At 55.9% G+C, this 18,003-nt stretch overlaps 1 protein-coding gene across 3 annotated transcripts; it reads right to left on the minus strand.

The window, feature by feature from the left end:
- Nucleotides 1-578: 578 nt before the first annotated feature.
- Nucleotides 579-17,989, minus strand: PRKACA (protein kinase cAMP-activated catalytic subunit alpha). Of its 3 annotated transcripts, none has more exons than XM_023246261.2 (10): nucleotides 17,735-17,989; nucleotides 9,453-9,514; nucleotides 8,840-8,968; nucleotides 6,819-6,917; nucleotides 5,790-5,872; nucleotides 4,860-4,986; nucleotides 4,664-4,759; nucleotides 4,454-4,576; nucleotides 2,605-2,769; nucleotides 579-2,186 (listed from the first exon to the last, which is right to left on the minus strand). In XM_023246261.2, exons 1-10 carry the CDS (start codon nucleotides 17,778-17,780, stop codon nucleotides 2,061-2,063), a joined length of 1,056 nt encoding a protein of 351 aa, XP_023102029.1. In that variant the 5' UTR covers nucleotides 17,781-17,989; the 3' UTR covers nucleotides 579-2,060. The 3 variants fall into 3 exon arrangements, with proteins under 3 accessions (XP_023102029.1, XP_003981984.1, XP_006928552.1); XM_003981935.6 differs by lacking the exon at nucleotides 17,735-17,989 and adding an exon at nucleotides 14,310-14,398; XM_006928490.5 differs by lacking the exon at nucleotides 17,735-17,989 and adding an exon at nucleotides 12,411-12,588.
- Nucleotides 17,990-18,003: the final 14 nt, after the last annotated feature.

The following is an 18,003-nucleotide window of genomic DNA, read 5'->3' on the forward strand; positions in this document are numbered from 1 at the left end:
CCCTCCAGCCATTGGGCGCGGGACCCAGACGTCCCCGGCGCCCAGCCCCCCTCTCCACGCCTCCCCGGCGCGCTCCGCTCTCGGGACCGCACTTACCGGGAACTCGCCGCCCGCGGGCCGGGCCGCTGCGCTTGCCGGGCGCCGCGGGGACCCTCGGACTGTCGCCGCCCCCGCGCCCCAACGGCGCGCTTGTCCCCGCGCTCCGCGCCGAGGATGCGGGGAGGGGGGCGCGCACCGTCTCCCCCACCCTTTACCCCCCCCCTTGCCGGGGCCGCCTCCGCCGCCGCTCGGCCTCCCGGCGCGCCGGCCCCAGCGTCTCCCTAGAGCGCCCTCTCGGCCGGGGGCTGGACGCCGAGGGGGCGCGCCACAGATTCGGGAACCCCGAATCCAGGGTCAAAGGGCAGTTTGGCGCCCCCCTCTCCTGCAGGGCGGGGTAGTGGCGGAATTCCGGCTAAACCCGGTTTTACAAAGACTCCAGGCCAGGTCCTGATCAGCCTGGACGTTGGGGTCAGAAATGGTCTTTCCAAACCCCTGGGGGTGTGTGGGTGGGTGACCGAAGTCGGGAACACCAGCGACACTTTTTTTTTAAACAAAACTTTATTGGTAATAGTTTTCAAATATGTTTACAACAGCACACTGTTCAAGAGGAAGTCGCGTCCTTCGCAGCACACAGGTTGAATCGCCCCCGCGCCCACCCGGGGCCCCACCCTAGGCCTGAGAGCTCCTCCTGGTTGGGGAGAAGTTATGAGAGACAGATATGGGGATGAATGGGGTGGTTCCCCAGGGGCTCCCCACTTTTCTGTTGAGAGAGAAAAAAGCACAAATGGGGGGGAGAAGTGATGGACAGCTGACAGCTAAGCAGAGGAGGAGCGCCCAGGTTGGGGGGAGGGGGGGGCGGAGGCTGCTAGGTGAATAAAACCGGCAGCCCCTCCCCAGCAACCCTGGCCTTGAACCCGGGGCCACAAGAGGGAGGAGGGCTTTGCCTTCTTTTGCTGGGGTTGCCTTCCCAACTGAGCTGAGAGGAGGCTGGGCATTAAAATCTAGCTGAGAATAAAATTCAAGAGTTTGGGGCGAATGCTGGTGGGAGGAAAGACCCTGGGGTTGGGGCTCCCCTTCTATCTTTTTGGGGGGCAACTCCTCTTTGGCAGGGAGAGGGGCAGCTGCTTTGTCTCGGTCCCGAAGCCCAAGGGTGAAGAAAGGTCTGTTGGGGCAGAAGGGGATAGGGGCTTCCTAAAGGGGCTGAGACCCTTCCAGGCTTAGCAGGGGACACCCGCCCCCCCCAAGGTGGGGGGAGTGGGCAGAGGAGCAGAGGAGATTAGCAGCTTGGGGCGGAGGTTTGAACCCCAGCTCCTTCCTTTACAAATTCAGTCTGCTTCTCAGCCTAGTTAAAATGGATTTGGGAAGTGGGGGGCATGGAAGGGGTAAGGGTAGAGGAAGGAGGGACGGAGGCACTGGTGGAACTTAAATAAGAGTATACAAATTTTTTTTTTTTTTTTTTTTTAAATTCTAGCAAGCAGCCCACTGAACAGGTCACTAAAATCTCTCCTCTCCAGTCACCACTGCTCTGAAGAGAAGGCTGGCCTTTCCTTCATTAGTTGGTGATGCCTGTGGTTTGGGGGAATGGGGATGGAGTTAAGTTTGGGCCTCTCTTTGCACACCCTGTCCCTGAATACACCAGCAAGACGTGGTCTGACTGGAACTCAGAAACTCATTTAAAACAGGCAGAAGTAGGCTGGTTGGGGGTGGTGGGGGGCTTTAGGGGAGGAGGAAGGCAAAAGCAGTTGGGTCTGGGTGTGGGAGCAGGAGGGTGAGGGAATGAGGGGGAGCAGCTGGTGTTTCCATCCCTCCATGTATCTGGGCTTCCTGCTCCCCCCTACCCTGGAGGGTGGGGTGGGGGTGAAATTAGATGCAAGGAACTCTGGGGCCCTCTGGCTGTTCAATCCAACCCTCCCACCCACCCCCCACCAAAAAAAAAAAAAAAAAAAAAAAAAAAAAAAAAAAAAAAAAAAAAAAGAAAGAAGAAAGAAAGAGAGAAAACCCATGGGGGCATAGGCACACCCCTAAAACTCAGTAAACTCCTTGCCACACTTCTCATTGATGGAGACTCGGATCTCTTCCTCCTCATAGTCGTCGAAATTACTCGTGTCCCCAGGGCCTTTAAACTTTGGTATGAAGGGAGCTTCCACCTGGAGAGGGGTTAAGAACCACCCAGACCTCAGTAGTCAACATAATCATCCTTATAACAATAAATGTGAATGGCCTAACATTTATGAGATGACTTACTCTGACCCAGGCCTGAGCTTAGCATCAGGCTGTGAATTCACCTTAATAACCTAAGAATCTCATTATAGCCAACTCACCAGAGGGGCATCTCCTGCCCAAGGTCACAGAGTGGCCAAATGACCCCACAATCCCATTTCTAGACCCCCACTGCTCTAAGGTGCCTCAGCTAGGTTGACTCAGAGCCTGCGGCCTATTTTCAAATGCCACTTCCCTTTCCATCTCTCCACTGGCACCCCTCTCTGGCTTATAGCCTCCTCCCCAAACCCTCAGTGCACTGGGGGGTGGGGGGGAGCACGTGGTACGGGGAAGGAGGCGGCCCACCTTCCTCTGGTAGATGGCGATCCAGTCAGTTGTGGCAAACCATTTGTGGTTCTTGATATCGTTGACTCCATTCTTGAGGTTCCCAAAGCGTTTGGTGAGGTCCACCTGCAGTAGGTTCCGCAGCAGATCCTTCAGGTCGGAGCTGAAGTGGGATGGGAACCGCACCTGGAGAGAGGGGGTTAACACAGGGTGGGCAAGTTGTCTGGAGCCTGGGTTGCCTTTGCTGCCTCATAGACCTACCAGGTAGAGGGCTGCCAATTTGAGTGCACTTCAGAATCTCATTAAAACAGCTGGTTGGGCCCACTGGAGTTTGATTCCGGAAGTCTGAGTGGGGCCTGAGAACCCATGTACCTAGCCGGTTCGTCAGCCATGCTGATACTGCTGGAGAGGGGGCCGCTTTGAGCACTGCTGCTCTAAGGTAAATGCTATGATGCTTCCCATTTTAGAGAAGAGGAAACAGGCTCAGAGGGGTTAAATAGCCTGCCTAAGGTCACACAGAGGAGTGGGATGGGGGTGTTTAATCTTGGGTCTGTTGGGAGTCCAGAACATGCATTCTTAGCTACTGCTTCCTCAGGCAGCTCTACTGGTGTCTGGGGATTTCTGAAATATTCATGGTTAGGAGAGGAACAATTGTTTTTCTGATTCCCCCTCTCTCCACTGACTGACTCTTCTCTTTAAGGTCCAGTTTAACTTTCCCAGAAACTTCCCCAAACCCTGGGAGCCCAAACTTTGTTTGCAAGTAGTCACTGGATTTACAGCTACAAGAAGTGACTTTCAGCAATGCTCTACATTTTACATGCTGTGTGACCTTGGCCATGGCCCTTAACCTCTCTGGGCCTGCGCCTGCCTTTCTGGCATGGGGCAGATATCCCAGAGTTGCATGAGGGAGATAATACTGCCGAGGGTGCGTGGGAACTGAAAAATGCTACAAAGAAGGGAGTTATGCTCATCTTCTCTTCCCCCTCAGAACTGTCCGTGGTTTTTTTTTTCTTTTTCTACTTTGGGCCATTTTCCCTGCAATTTCTGTTCTGCCTGGGGGCAGACACCTCGTCTTCCCCTTTTTAGTGACCCCACCTTGCAGCTGAGAAGTGTCTGGTCCCCCCATTCTCGTATGGGTAAGAGGAGGTTCAGAGGGGTGAAGGCACTTGCCCCAGGCTGAGCTGTTCCCACTAATTCCTGGGCTAGGTGGAAGGATGGCTGGGTCCCTGCAGCAAGGTAGTGAGCTGAGGGCAGAGGTGGGGTTCCCAACCTATCTCAAGACCTGGGGGCCTAGGATGATGCCGTGGTGTGGTCCCAGGCCAGACATTTCCCCTCTCCAAGCCTGCGCTCCATCGCTCTTTCAAAGTGCTGGGGTAGAGCTGAGGGGGTGCATCGTGGGGCAGTGAGCATGTATCACCACACCCTGCAACAGTTCTGTCCCCCCTACCTGCACCCTGAGAGTTAGGAAGTCTGCATTTGGGAGGGGAGGCATGGGCCACCTACCCTAAGTGATCCCTGCAAGGTCTGGAGGGGCACCTGCGAACTGCACGTGGTCTCTTTTCTACTGTGAAAAGTCAGGCTCAGTGGGGCGACTGGAGGCGAGCTGAGCCTCCTGTTGGGCTGGAGAGGTGTTCAGGTGAGGCTTGGGATTTTGGAAGCCCTTGAAGTTTCGGCAGTGTGGGTCCAGGATTAGACGGGGAGGTTGTGTGAGGTGCTCGCCTGTTAAGGTGGCTGGTGCACCCAGCTTCATTGCTTGGCCTAACTCAATGAACTTCCAGATTGTTCTAACAATAAGCAGGGCTCCATGGTGAGCAGAACTGGTGGGGGAAGGGTCTGTCTGGGGGCTTAGCCACTGTTATCTAGGCCTCACCTTCCCAGAGACAATCTTCTCATAGATCTGGATGGGCTGGTCAGCGAAGAAAGGAGGGTAGCCGGCGGCCATCTCGTAGATGAGCACCCCTAGGGCCCACCAGTCCACGGCCTTGTTGTAGCCCTAGAGTGAGAAGGGATACACTGTGAGGGGAGGAGGGCAGGGAGGGGGTGGGCCTCAGGGCAGTGGGGTGGGTGGGGCGGTGCCTACTTTGCTCAGGATGATCTCCGGGGCCAGGTACTCAGGGGTCCCGCATAAGGTCCAGGTGCGGCCTTTTACACGCTTGGCAAAACCGAAGTCTGTCACCTGCGGGCACGAGAACGGGCTGTTGGCCAGGAAGGAGGGAGGGTAGGTCCAGCCCTCGGCCGCCTGGGCCTGCCCCTTGCCCGCCCGGCCTGGTGGGCACCTGAATGTAGCCCTGCTGGTCAATGAGGAGGTTCTCCGGCTTCAGGTCCCGGTAGATGAGGTCAAGTGAGTGCAGGTACTCGAAGGTCAGGACGATCTGGGCCGCATAAAAGCGCGCGTGAGGTTCACTGATGGGGACAATCGGGGAGGGGACGGTGAGTGCGGGTGGCCACATCTGGCACGACCTGCCTACCTCCAAATGGTCTAGCAGCTGGGCCTACAGGGCCACCTCCGGCCCAGCTATTGAAAATCTGTAAGCAGGGCAGACTCTTTCGTGTGTGACCCCACACGGGAAAGAGCCTGGATGTCCGTCGACAGAGCAACAGAATCAGACCGTGGTAGGTTCGTACGATGGAATTGTACCCAACGCCACTGCCAGGATGGACGATGCATATACTCAACAACACGGCTAGATGTGAAAATGATCATGGGAAGCAGGAGAAGAAAGGAACCAAGAAAATACGAACTGGGTGATTCCATTTATAACACGGCCAAACTCAGGCCGAACACACTCATGGTGTTTGAAACCAGAAAGGATTTGCCAAGCAAAGGATTCGAGGGAATTTTCTAGGGTGGTGGAAATGCTCTATATGGTATTTCGGGTGGCGGTTTCACGGCGTATGTAACTGTCAACACTCATGAAGCAGAACACTGAACACCTGTGCCTTCTGTTGTATGCAAAGTGCGTTTCTCTATACATAAGGAAAACAATAGCGTACATTTTAAAACTGCCAACTTAAATGGTGACACCTAGAGTCACCATGTTTATTTTGTTTTGTGGTGGTTGAGAAATCACAGATTCCTTGGCTCAGCGGGAACAAGTACCCAGACAGACCCCGAGAGCCCACTTCACGTCCCCAGGACAGCTTGGTCACGCAACGACACCCATGGACACACCCGGGCCCATGATGGCAGGGGCTGGCCAGCTCACCTGAACCTTCCAATCCGCCGCAGGTGTGAGAACATCTCCCCGCCAGGCACGTACTCCATGACCATGTATAAGTTCGAGTTGTCCTATGGGAAGCAGCAGCTGATCAGGGCCCCGCTCCCTAAGCCTAAGGCCCCATTTGAAGGCCTGGTGCCCTTACGTGGCAGGTGTTCCAAAATAAAGCGACAACGACAATCCTGGCTCCCATGAGAAGTCGGCTCTGAGCGCCAGGCACTGTACTTCCTGAGCCACCCGTCTCGCTTCCTTCTGCTCATGAAGATGGAGGGGGCAGTTCTTATCTTGCTTATAGGGGGTGAAAGTGAGCACCGGCGGGTGGGGTGTAAGGGACCGGCCAGCAGGCCTGGGCTGGAGAGAGGACCCCATGGTGGCTCATGTCTGAGACCGTCTTGACCAAAGCCTGAGATGACAATTTTGCTTTCAATCACGCGTGGGGCCCTTGTGACTGCCTGGGTCTTAGGCCTTGAATGGCTTTGCCCAGATCGTGCAGTCACAGCTTAGGGCAGCATCCAAAATAGCTCAGGCAGGGTGCTCACATTGTGCTCGGAACAGTCACGGCAACCCCTTCAGATGGGGGCCGCTATGATCCCCATTTTATAGATGGGGAAACTGAGGCTCAGGGCAGTGAAGTCCCTCACCAGCGCCAAATAGCCTGGGAAGTGCAGAGAGCTGGGATTTGAATCCAGGCTGCGTGGCACAGCCTGTGCCTATAGCCGTGTGCCAGGTGCTTGCTGCAAAAGGCAGAGGCGGTTTGCAGGGATGGCATCCAGGTTGGGCGACTTGCCCAAGGTTCTCAAGCTAGAAGCTAGTGTGCCCAGGAGTTGAACACGGGTCTCCCAGAGTCTCAGGCTGACTCCTGCCCCCTAGCATCCCTCTGGGGCTCTCCTTCCTTCCTGTCAGTGGGCTTGCCTCCTTGGGCAGCCACTGCTCGTCCTTGGCCCCCGTCCCAGCTCTGGGAGCCCAGAGGCTGTACCAGCCAGCAGTGGCCCTGGCCACTGGGTGTGGGGACCCCACCTTGAAGGAGAACTCGAGTTTGACGAGGAACGGAAAGTTGACCGCTTGCAGGATGCGCTTTTCGTTCAGGGTGTGCTCAATCTGTTTCAGCTTCACCACCTGCAGGGGTGGGAACGGAGGGCGAAGAGAATGGTGTGTGAGAGGGTCCTCCTCTTCCCCGATGCCTGGAAGTAGAGGTGCCCGGGCTGGGCTAGTTCCTTTGAGTGCTTATGGTCTGTGGAGCCTTGGGCTGAATGCTGGGGACACCCAGAAGGCAGAGGCTGCCTGTCCCTGCATGGCATGCGGTTCAGGGCAAGAACATGTGAGTCACCAGGCCTCACGGCCCAGAGGTGTCAGAGCCGTGCTGGGGGAAGCTCGGGGCCTCTGGATGCCCAGATAAGGTGTCTAGTAAAGTCAGGGGGAGGGGGAAGTCAGAGAAGGCTTCCTGGAGGAAGGGGCAGCTAAGCTGAAACTGAAAAGACAAGCAAGAGTAATGCCTAGGAGATGGGTTGTTTAGAAATACCCTTCCTGCATCCAGGGCACCCTCCACACAGCCACTCAAACCCCAGGCTAATTCCTCCTCAACCCTCAGCTGTCCCCAGCAGGTGCCTCACACATAGAAACAAGAGCCCTGAGGGGTATGCACCGTGAACATGCCATTTTCGAAGATCCAGATGCAGAGAAGGGAAGTGATTTGCCCAAGGTCACTTGTAGCTAGTCAGTATCAGGCCCGTGTGTCGTGTGCAGGCAGGCTGACCCCTCAGTCAGCTCTCATCTGCTGTGTAGGGCTTTTTCTGCTTTGCTCATAGCTATATCCTGTGGGTCTATACCTGTGCTGCCCAGTATAATCCACGCCAGCCAGGTATGGCTGCTGAGCAGTTAGAACCAGGCTAGTTGACTGGGGAACTGAGTTTTAAGGTTCTAGGGGCGCCTGGGTGGCTCAGTCGGGTAAACGTCTGACGTCGGCTCAGGTCATGATCTCGAGGTTTGTGAGTTCGAGCCCCACGTTGGGCTCTGGGCTGACAGCCTGGAGCCTGGAGCCTGCTTTGGATTCTGCGTCTCCCTCCCTCTCTCCCACTTCCCTGCTCGCACTGTTTCTCTCTCTCTCTCAAAAATAAACATTAAAAAATTTTTTAAAAATTTAAAAATTTTAAGGTTCTAAAATGAAAATATAAAAACACTCAATGCAGTTACTCATTGGAACACCTGGGCTGTGTGTGAATGTGCTTTCCCAACTTCTCTGCTTTTTCTGGTTTTTCTAGGGAAAAGTTAACATCGGAACAGAGGTGTAAGGGTAAAACACATGCTGGATTTTGAAGACTTGACACAGAAAAAAAGAATATAAAATGTCTCATTAATGATATTTTTACACTGGTTACAGACATTGAAATCATAATATCATAGATATACTGGCTTAATTAAAGCACGTCGTTGAAATTAATTCTACCTGTTTCTTTTTACTATTTATTTATTTATTCAGGGAGTGCGTGTGCAAGCGGGGGAGGGGCAGAGAGGGAGACAGAGGATCCCAGAGAGCCCAATGCGGGGCTCCAACTCATGAACCGTGAGATCGTGACCTGAGCTGAAGTCAGATGCTTCACCGACTGAGCCACCCGGGTGCCTCTCTTCGTACTTTTTAAGTGGGGTTTCTGGCAAATTTAAAACTATACATGGCTTATAGTACACTTCTGTTGGACGGTGCTGCTCTAGAGCAGCTCCTGGCATCACGTAGGGTCTCAAAAATACTTCTAGAGATGAGGTCTGTGTGAATAAGACACTCTTCCCAGGGAGACTTTTGGCTGCCTTGATACAGGCTGGGTGTCTGAACCCGTGTCCCCTGCCTGGATTCTCATCAGCGGCTGGGGTGGGGGGAAGCTTCACGAAGGCAGTAAGGGCCCTTCTGGCCCTTGAGTCTGGCACGTCACGAAGGCTCAGGAAACAGTCGGTGAACAGATAGTCAGGAAGACCAGCCAGTCAGTGGGAACAGCCCGAACGAAGGCCTGGTGGGTGGGATGGCGGCCTCCTGGCGGGGCTGGGCTTACCTTCTGTTTGTCGAGGATCTTCATGGCAAAGTGGTTCCCGGTCTCCTTGTGCTTTACCAGCATCACCCGCCCAAAGGAGCCCGTGCCGAGGGTCTTGATTCGTTCAAACTGATCCAAATGGGCTGTATTCTGTGGGCAGAGAAGTTGGGAGGGTCAGGGACCACCCCCCCCCCCACCCAAGTGGCCTGCAAGGTCAAGTTCTGGGGCATCCTCTCTGCCACCAGCAGAGGGGGCCCTGGGGGGCGGGTGGCATGTGATGGGGGTGAGGACAGGGGGCGGAAAAACAAGATGGCGAAGACACATTCCTTAAGGCTGGTGGCAGGGGCCAGATCCGGCCCTGGCCTGGGGCCCAGGAACTGCTGGCAGCTGCGTTGGGGGGGGGGGGGGGGGCAGGGGCCACCAGGTGGACGGGGGTGGTGGGGTGGGGGAGCCTGGCAGTGGGTGATTGGGTGCCTCCACCCAGGAGCCCCCACAGGCATCTAGGGAGCAAATGGGGGCAGGTCTGGAGCCCTCCACATGGCCCTAAAAATCCTTGCCATGTTATGGGGACACAGCTGGAGGATGGGGGGGCCATCGGCTTATTCCTTCCAGGGCTCTGCTTCAGGGGGCTTACCTGAGCAGGATTTTCCCATTTTTTAAGAAAATCTTCTTTGGCTTTGGCTAAGAACTCTTTCACTGAAAGGAAAAGAGAGAGAGTTAGATAGAGACTCTAACTCGTCAGGGTGGGCCTAGGCTATTCCTGGGGAGATGCCCATTTGTGCAAAGTGGGGTGCAGCTGTCTCAACCCAGAGACTGACCCTTTCCCAGTAGCTTCAAGTGCCCTGCTTGAGCTGGAGAACAGCTCTGGGGGGCCCTGATTTGGGCTGGGGTCTGGGACCCCTTTACTCAGGGAAGTGGGATCCAACCTCAACTTTGTCCCAAATGGGGTACAAGGTGAGTTGGGGGTTACTCTTAGGGGTACCGAGAGTTGTGCCCAGGCCAGCCCACCCCCACTCGCCCCAGTTCTGACCGACATTCCATGGCCAGGGCCGACGGCAGCCAAGATATTTATAGCCTGGGGATTTGGCTGCTCCTCTAGCCCCTTCTCTGGGGAGGCCGGGCCTTGGGTGGAGGCCTCCGGGGCTCGGGTAGCAGGCGCCTTGGGGGGCTCAGCTGTTGCCTTGGCCCCCAGCTGGCCCCAGTCCTGCCTTTGCCAGTCCAGGGGCCCTTCCTTGCTGCGGAGCTGGTTCAAGGGGAGCCTTACCCAATACCCACACCCATGGGCCCTTCAGCACCCCAAGGCGAATACCACCATCCGGCTAATGTTGAAGGCCTCCTGGATCTGCTGCTTTGTCTCCACTATCTCATTTGGCTTACCTACCAACTTTCCTTTTATCCATTCTTCCCATTTAACACCCTAGGAAACCGAGGCTTGAAAACAGGCATTCTCGTCAAGGCTGAGAAGGAGCCCAGCAAAGCCCTTAAGGGCCAGGACTCTGGGACAAGATCAAGTTCAAATCCCAGCCTGGTCTCTGATGAGCTGTGCAACCTTAGACAACTGCCCTTACCTCTCTGGGCCTCAGTTTTTCTCATCTGTAAAATAGGGACAATAATAGTAGTGACATGGCCGGGGGTTTTAAGGACTGAATGAGCTAATCTTGGCAAAGGGGGCTGGATAGTGGCTGGTATGGGGTTTAGTGCCATATAAATGGCAACTAGCATTTTGTTTTTAAGTATTTTCAAAAATTGAAGTATGGGGCATCTAGGTGGCTCAGTTGGTTAAGTATCTGACTTCGGCTCAGGTCATGACCTCACGGTTCATGAGCTGGAGTCCAGCATCGGGCTCTGTGCTGACAGTTTAGAGCCTGGAGCCTGTTTTGGATTCTGGGTCTCCCCCTCTCTCTCTGCCCCTCCCCCACTCACGCTCTGTCTCTCTCTCTCTCTCTCAAAAAAAAAAATAAACATTAAAAAAAATCGAGGTATAAAACACAGAGGGTGCACTGACTGTTCAGACTTTAAGTGTATAGTCTGATGAATTCTTTTTTTATTAACAAATTTTTTTTTTTTAATTTTTTTTTTCAATGTTTATTTATTTTCGGGACAGAGAGAGACAGAGCATGAACGGGGGAGGGGCAGAGAGAGAGGGAGACACAGAATTGGAAACAGGCTCCAGGCTCCGAGCCATCAGCCCAGAGCCCGACGCGGGGCTCGAACTCACGGACCGCGAGATCGTGACCTGGCTGAAGTCGGACGCTTAACCGACTGCGCCACCCAGGCGCCCCAACAAAAATTTTTTTTTTAATGTTTATTTATTTTTGAGAGAGAAAGACAGAGTGCGAGCAGGGGCAGAGAGAGAGGGAGGCACAGAATCCGAAGCAGGCTCCGGGCTCCGAGCTGTCAGTACAGAGCCTAACGTGGGGCTCCAACTCATGAACTGTGAGATCATGACCTGAGCCGAAGTCGGACGCTCAACCGACTAAGCCACCCAGGCGCCCCTAGTCTGGTGGATTCTTACAGTACAGGCCTGTCCTTGTAACCAGCAGCTGGGGCCAGGCTCGCTGCTGTTCAGGGACCCTTCCTGTGTGCCAGCGCTGGGCTGAATGCTTTCTATACTTGATTCCTGCCCTAATGGGTCAGACCTGCTGCCACTCTCACTGCACTTGTTAAGACTGACCAGGCCTGAGGTTGCCTGCCGGACCTCACTGCCCACAAGTTTAACCCTGGCGGCAGTTCACCAGGGTGGCCCACAGACAGAGTGGTCTTCCGCCCCCTGCTGTTCTTGTGGTGACTGCCACCCAAGGGGTCCTGCACATGTGCACTCTGGCCTTGCCTGTCATCTGCCCGGACTACGCATACACCATGCCAGGAATCCCACACAGCCTCATGGGTGGCCACCACTCCCACTGTCCCCAAGAACCCCTCAGAGTTTAGAGAGAAGGGCCTTCCACGGGGCTACAAGAGCGGCAGATGGAGAGACTGTTGGCTAGGAAAGCCCTAAAGTGAGTGACTGGGCAGACAGGGGGCAGTCAAGGAATGGCCAGGAGTTCTAGGCCGGTACTTGGCTGGGCCACCAACATCCTGAGACCTGGGGGCTGCACCAAATTCAATGCTTTCACTAGCAGGATCTTTTTTTGACACACTGCACCCTCCTTGGCAACCTCCAAACACATGCCCTGAATTCTCGGTGAAGGTTGGGGGAGAGGGTACCCTCTTGGGATTTTACCTCTGCCGACCCAAGAGAGCAAAGAAAGGGGTGTGGAAAGAATCCAGGAGGATGCCCGGTCCTGCTTCCCTCTTTGCTCTCGGCCATCCCTGAGAACTGCCACATTCTGCTTTTTCCTGTCTCAGTGGGCCTGCGCTTCTGGCTGTCCGCTGGTACCCCACTGAGGGGCTCCGTGGCTGCCTTGGTCCTAGTACAGCTCTTCTCTGGACTCTCAAAGGATAAAAGGGCCAAGACTGTGTCCCTTCTGGTGCCATTGGCTTGCCAGATTTGGGCGCAGTGGTGGGGGAGGGGGGACAGTGCCAGAAGGACTGGACAGATAAAGAGGGATCATGATGGGAGGGAACCCCAGCCTGGAGTCCCCATACTCACCTCTGCTTCCTACCTCTTCCAGCAGAGGGTGCAATGGGAAGGGTGGAGAGGGATAGAGTGAGCTGGGACCCATCTGCCCCTGGCCAGGGGGGCTCAGGGTGCTGGCCGCGCCTTAGGTGCCCAGAAGGCGTGGTGCAGGTAGCCCAGGAAACGGACAGTCAGGTGGGCCCAGAGGAGCAGCTGTAGCCACAGCTGGAAGGTCATCTCCGAGTCACTGCCCTGGCCACTGCCTGACCCCGTATCCATCCCAGGCTGCCCTAGGCTCTCCCTGGAATCTTCCCTCTGCAGGGAAACCAGGAATACGCAGAGCCTCTGAGCTGGCTTCCTCTGGAGGGCCTCGGGGGACCGGGGAGGAGGAGCTGGTTGCCAGGGAAGCATTTAAAGGTACCTGCTCCTGGCCGGCCAAGGTTTGCAAAGGCCCTCCTTGGCAGAAGGCAGTGGGAAGATTCTCCTGAGGGTGTCCCTTCTGGCTGGCCTGGCTGCCCCAGGGGTGGAGTGCTAAAGCTAACTTCCTGTTCCAGAGACTTCACTGCTCCCAAGATGCCAGGTCCTGACTTCCTCAGTGGGTGCTGAACTACCCAGAGGATGGCACCGGATGTGCCCAGGGCAGTGCCCACTGGGCAGAGGGGAAGGAGTTAAGGTTCAGGCCCAGGCAGCAGCAAGGGGCTCCCTGAGGGCCAAAGAGGCCCCAGAGCCCCGTTAATTAGCTGAAAGAGCTGCTGGAGAGAAAGGCGGGGGGGGGGGGGGGGGCGGGGAGCAGTGGGGGGGAATGGCCAAGGGCTACCCTAGCTCCTTCCCCAAGTCCTTTTTGAACCTGGAGCCTCCAGATCCTGGTACCCCAAGAGAAAAGTGGGTACATCTGGATTCGTCCTGCTTCTACGTAGGGGCAGAGAGGGGACCGATATCGCAGGATGTCCTTGGCCTCTGTCAAACCTTGCCCTGAGCTTGGCTCTGCTTTCAGCCACGAAAGTCCAACCGGAAACGAAAGGCTAAACCTAGGGGTGGGGGAGGGGGAGGCAGCCTTGACCATCTTCCTCCTTCTTTCCAGATCCCCCAAAAAGTGGAGGGTCAGTGGCAGCTTCCCTGAAAGTGCCCAGCACCCCTGGCCCCTGCTGACAACAGGAAGTGGCAGAGAAGGGAAACCCAGCCAGCTCCTGGCTTATGAAACCACCCCACTGCTATGTCTCCTATGGGGGATGGGGGGTGGCTGCCAGCCTCCACTCTGGTCTGGATTCGATTTGGGCTAACAGACAGAACCCCAGACACCCTTCAAAAAGCCAGGGCCACAGCATGAGGAGGAAGCCCAGCCTCAGACTTCCTCTCAGCAGATAGCAATCTCAGCACACTTTGCCCTCTGAAACCTGTTTGTCCTGGGAATTCTGGGACAAGGATGCCCAGCCTGGGCTGGGGCCCCTACTTTGGGCTGGCTGATTCCTCTAATCTAGCTTGGATCCCCTGCTCTGGGCTAGACCCCGACAATGGACTGGACCAACTCCTATTCTGAACTAGATCCCTATTGTGGACTGGATCACCCCCAGTCGGATGGACCCCCATTCTGTACTCAACCATCATCCATTAAGACCTGGACTCCACCGCTGAATTGAACCAACACCCATTCTGAGCTTAACCCAACACTGGGCTGGACCACTCTACTGCCTCAGTCTGAGCTGGACTCCTACTCTGGGTGGACCATCTCCCCTTGTCTGAACTACCCACACCTCTGGTCTTCCCCAGGCCCCCAAGGCCAGGGTTGTTAGTAAGGGAGGGGTTTCCAGGGCCAGCCAGGGGTCCACAGACTCTTCCTTGCCACCTGTTCCCTAAACCCCACTGCAGCCCTTCCCTGGCTTGAGGGGCAGACAGTGCCTGGGAAGTTGCTATGGCAACAGGGCTCATCCTCACCATCGTTGGGGTTGGAAGCCATCATTCAGTCTTCCTCTCAGGGCACCAAGACTACGGTGGCTGGGAAGGCTCATGAGACCTGCTGTACCAGCTTGGTTACCCATCCCCAATGCCCTATCTATAAGGGGGAGGCAGGGAGTTTGGGGGGTGGTGGCAGGAAGAGAAACCTAACTTAGGGACCAATGGGTGCAGGGGAGGGACAGATAGGGCCCTCCAGCTTCTGTAGGCCTTCCTGGCTGAGGAAAAAGCTGCCTTGACAGGACCCTCTTGGGCACCCATACAACTGCCGGTGCACAGGTGTTTGCCTCTCAGACAGACTTCTGAAGGATGTTACAGGGCCCCGATTCTTCCCAGCCAGGGACCTCTTGGGGACACTTCTCAGAGAGCCTGGATTTGCTTGTCCCTGGGACCTGGAGGGGTATCTGGGGGCTCCCTCTCACCAGCCCTGCCCCTTCTCCTGTGGGCCAGCTCCCAGGGGTGCCTACGGCCAGTGCCAGCCAAGGCCTGAGCTCCACTTGGCCGCCAGTCCCTGGGCCTCTTGGGACCACTGCCTTCTCTCAGTTCTCCAGCTTGCTCAGACCCCCAGGCTTGGTCTTCTTCTCCGCTCTCTTAGCATCTGACTCAGGCCCCTGCCAATGGCTTTGGCATCTTTGTGTACAGATTTCCCCCGCCCCATCCCAGGGCTTGTTCTAGATCCCTGCCCTCCTGGGAGGAAGCTGACACTGTCCTGCCCTGCCGTGGAGACAGCAGCACGGGGGCTGCAGGATGCCTAAGTGGTGCCTACTGTGGCTTGGGCATTTTCCTTCCCCAGGTCAGGCTGGCAGCTGACAGATGAAATTCAGGTGCCCCCTGCAGGCTGGCCTGGCTACTGCCCCCGCCCCCGCCGGCACCCCACCATAGTTACACGAGGGCAAATTTTGTCTAATTCCATCCTTTTGGAATCAGAGCCTCGGAGCAAAAAGGGGCTTCCTCTCTCACCTTATTTCCTTCTCTGAGAGCCCCTGCAAGTCTCTGGAAGGAAGTACAGCTTGCGGCATTTCCCAAAGTGTGACCAGGGTCCCATTGGTAGGGCATAAAATCGTTTTTGAGATGTTTCGTTTTTCCAGTTACGTTATGTTTTAATGTGTATCACAGAGACTAGAACTGGCACAGCGGTCTCATGATTTCATTTATATGACTGCCTAGGACAGATCAAAGTTTGCATCTGAATGAAAGTGGCTCAAAACTTCATTATTTTCAACTAAGAAAATATAAGTGAAGAGAGTAAAAATCAGGGAGGCACCTTGAGAATATCTGGGTTGGGAAATTCTGGGGTCCAGGAAGCTGGCTGCTAAGTGGATCTGGATGTGAATCCTGCCTCTTTGACATCATCCGTGTCAAACTCGGCGTGTTTGGAAAATTCAGATAAAACTACTATAAAAATCACTCAAGCGGACGGATCTATGGAGACCATTTAGCCAGGCACATCCTAGATGCCCAACAAAGAGGAGCTCTATTTCATTGTGACAGTCCACTCCTGGGTGTCTAGCCCGCGCTCTGGGAGAATTAGCGGTTCCTTCCAGAGCCTCTGATCTTTTTCTCGGGGCGGGGGAGATACTTTTCCCTGGGTGGCTTCGTGCCCCACACCGCATGCGTTTGATACGCCTTGAAAGTTTTCCAGGACTATGTCATCTCCCCAACTTTCAACTGAGCTACTGCAATATATCGCTTGCCTGCCTCTACCTTCTACCTCCCAGCCAGTCTCACCTGCTGGGGGCCCAGCCCCTCCCCCTCTGCCTAGTCCCCTCCGAGCTCATGCCCAGACCTTTTTTGGTCACTACCCACCTGCTCTTCTGTCATCAAGCGCTCAGCTACAGGCACTTGCCTCCCTGTCCCCCGCCCATTGGTGACATGTCAGGCCTTCCCATGGCTGCTTGTTGATTCTGAGTTCTGCCATTTGAATCCGCGTGGAAATAAAGTTCCCTGGGTTTCATGCCTGGATCCTTCTGGGAGGGGGTATTCAAAGGACTCAGATGCAGGGGTCTGAGACCGGAAATTGGGAAGGGTGTATTTGGACATGGCCTCTCTTTTCAACTCTGACTATTTCTGGGTAACTGGAAGGGGACCCTAGCTAAGCGCCAGCTATCGGTCTGGAGTGATGACATTTTAAGAGTTGGAGGAACTGAGGAAGGGGCTTGAGGCCATTTCTGAAGGCATTTCCAGAATGCAGACAAAATATATACAGAATCTCACTGGGACAAAAAGGCCAACATAATTTGGGGGCTGAGGAGGAAACAGACTTCTCTCTGGCTGAGCCCTGGGAATGATCAGAATCTATTTGTCCCTTGGCAAAGCAAGTCATTAGATATCACTCACTACTCTCCCCACTGTCAAGCCTCAAGTCCCCTTTCTCACCATCCCAGCTCAAGCTGAATGAGCCCTGCTAAACCCAGGCACTTCATACCCCACTTTTCATCCTGAGCCAGGAGCGGGTGAAGAAGTCCTGGGAACTGGGTGAATGACAGCACCTCACTTGTGAAACAACCATTTATTTAGGGGCACTCCAAGAAGTCTAGAGCTCACGGCACACCAGGAGATAGGAAGGGGCTTTGCTGCTGCCCCCCTACCCCCAACCCAGGAAAGAAGATGCAATGACTCCCAGCAAGATGGGCCCAACTTGGCTTTGGAAGCACTGAAGCAGTTCTCTAGGTTCACAAACAGTCTGCTACCCCAGCAAGGGACAGACGTTTGCTTGGAGGAGGGAACACAAGCAGAGAGGCAGAGTGACAGGATGAGAGAGGGGCAGAGGGACCCAGAAAGATCCTGTCCCCCATGCCAAGTGACACACAAGGGAAAAACAATGCTGGAGGTGGCTCTGGGAAATGCTTAAGGGGGGCAGAGTGGGTTTGGAGGGGGGCTGTGATAAGGTGAAAAGGGGAAGGGCAGGAGAAAGATGGCGGGGGCTGGAGGGGGGAGGGGTGTGGTCAATAAGTGGCCAAGGTCCCTGCGGGGTGGAGGCAGACCCCACAGCACTCCCAAACTGGCAGAAGCCTTGGTCAGGGTCTGGTAGTGGGTCCCATCAGTAGGAGAGGTGAGTGAGGAAGTGGAGGGATTAGAATCTGGGAAGAGGGGCCTGGAAAGGAGGGGGTGGGGTGGTGACAGGGCCCCATGTGGGGCCCCAGCGGTCATACGTGCCTTGGTTGGCAGTGACAGCTGGGTGGGGGGGGCACAGTCTTTGCGGTGGGGGGTGGCCTTTGGCAAAGAGGCCCCTTCGGGGGTCTTATGCGGGCTCTGGGCCCCAACCTTGGACAGGCAGGGAGAAGGGGTGCTGGGGGATGAGCAGAGAGAAATGGGGGGGGGGCGTAGGAGGAGGGGCCAGGCGGTGATGGACAGGGTGGGGGCTGGCAGCGCGAGGCCGGGATCGGGGTCATGGCCCGGGCACTCACCGCTCTCCTGCTCGCTGCCCTTCTTGGCGGCTGCGGCGTTGCCCATCGCGGCGACGGCGGCCGGGGCCGGTCCCGGAGCTGCGGCGCGGCGGGTGCTGGCGGCGGCCGGCGGCCCCGGAGCGCGCTGGGCGGCGGCGGCGGCCCCTCGGGTTGGCTGCGCTGGCTGCGGCGCCGCGACCCCCGCCCAGCCCCTGCTTCCCGCGTCTCTCCGCGCCCGCCCGCCCGGGAACCTCAGCCCAAGTCCGCTGCTGCTGTCCGTGACGCCCCCG

The sequence above is a fragment of the Felis catus genome, chromosome A2 (assembly GCF_018350175.1).
Source record: "Felis catus isolate Fca126 chromosome A2, F.catus_Fca126_mat1.0, whole genome shotgun sequence".
Taxonomy (NCBI): Eukaryota; Metazoa; Chordata; class Mammalia; order Carnivora; family Felidae; genus Felis; species Felis catus.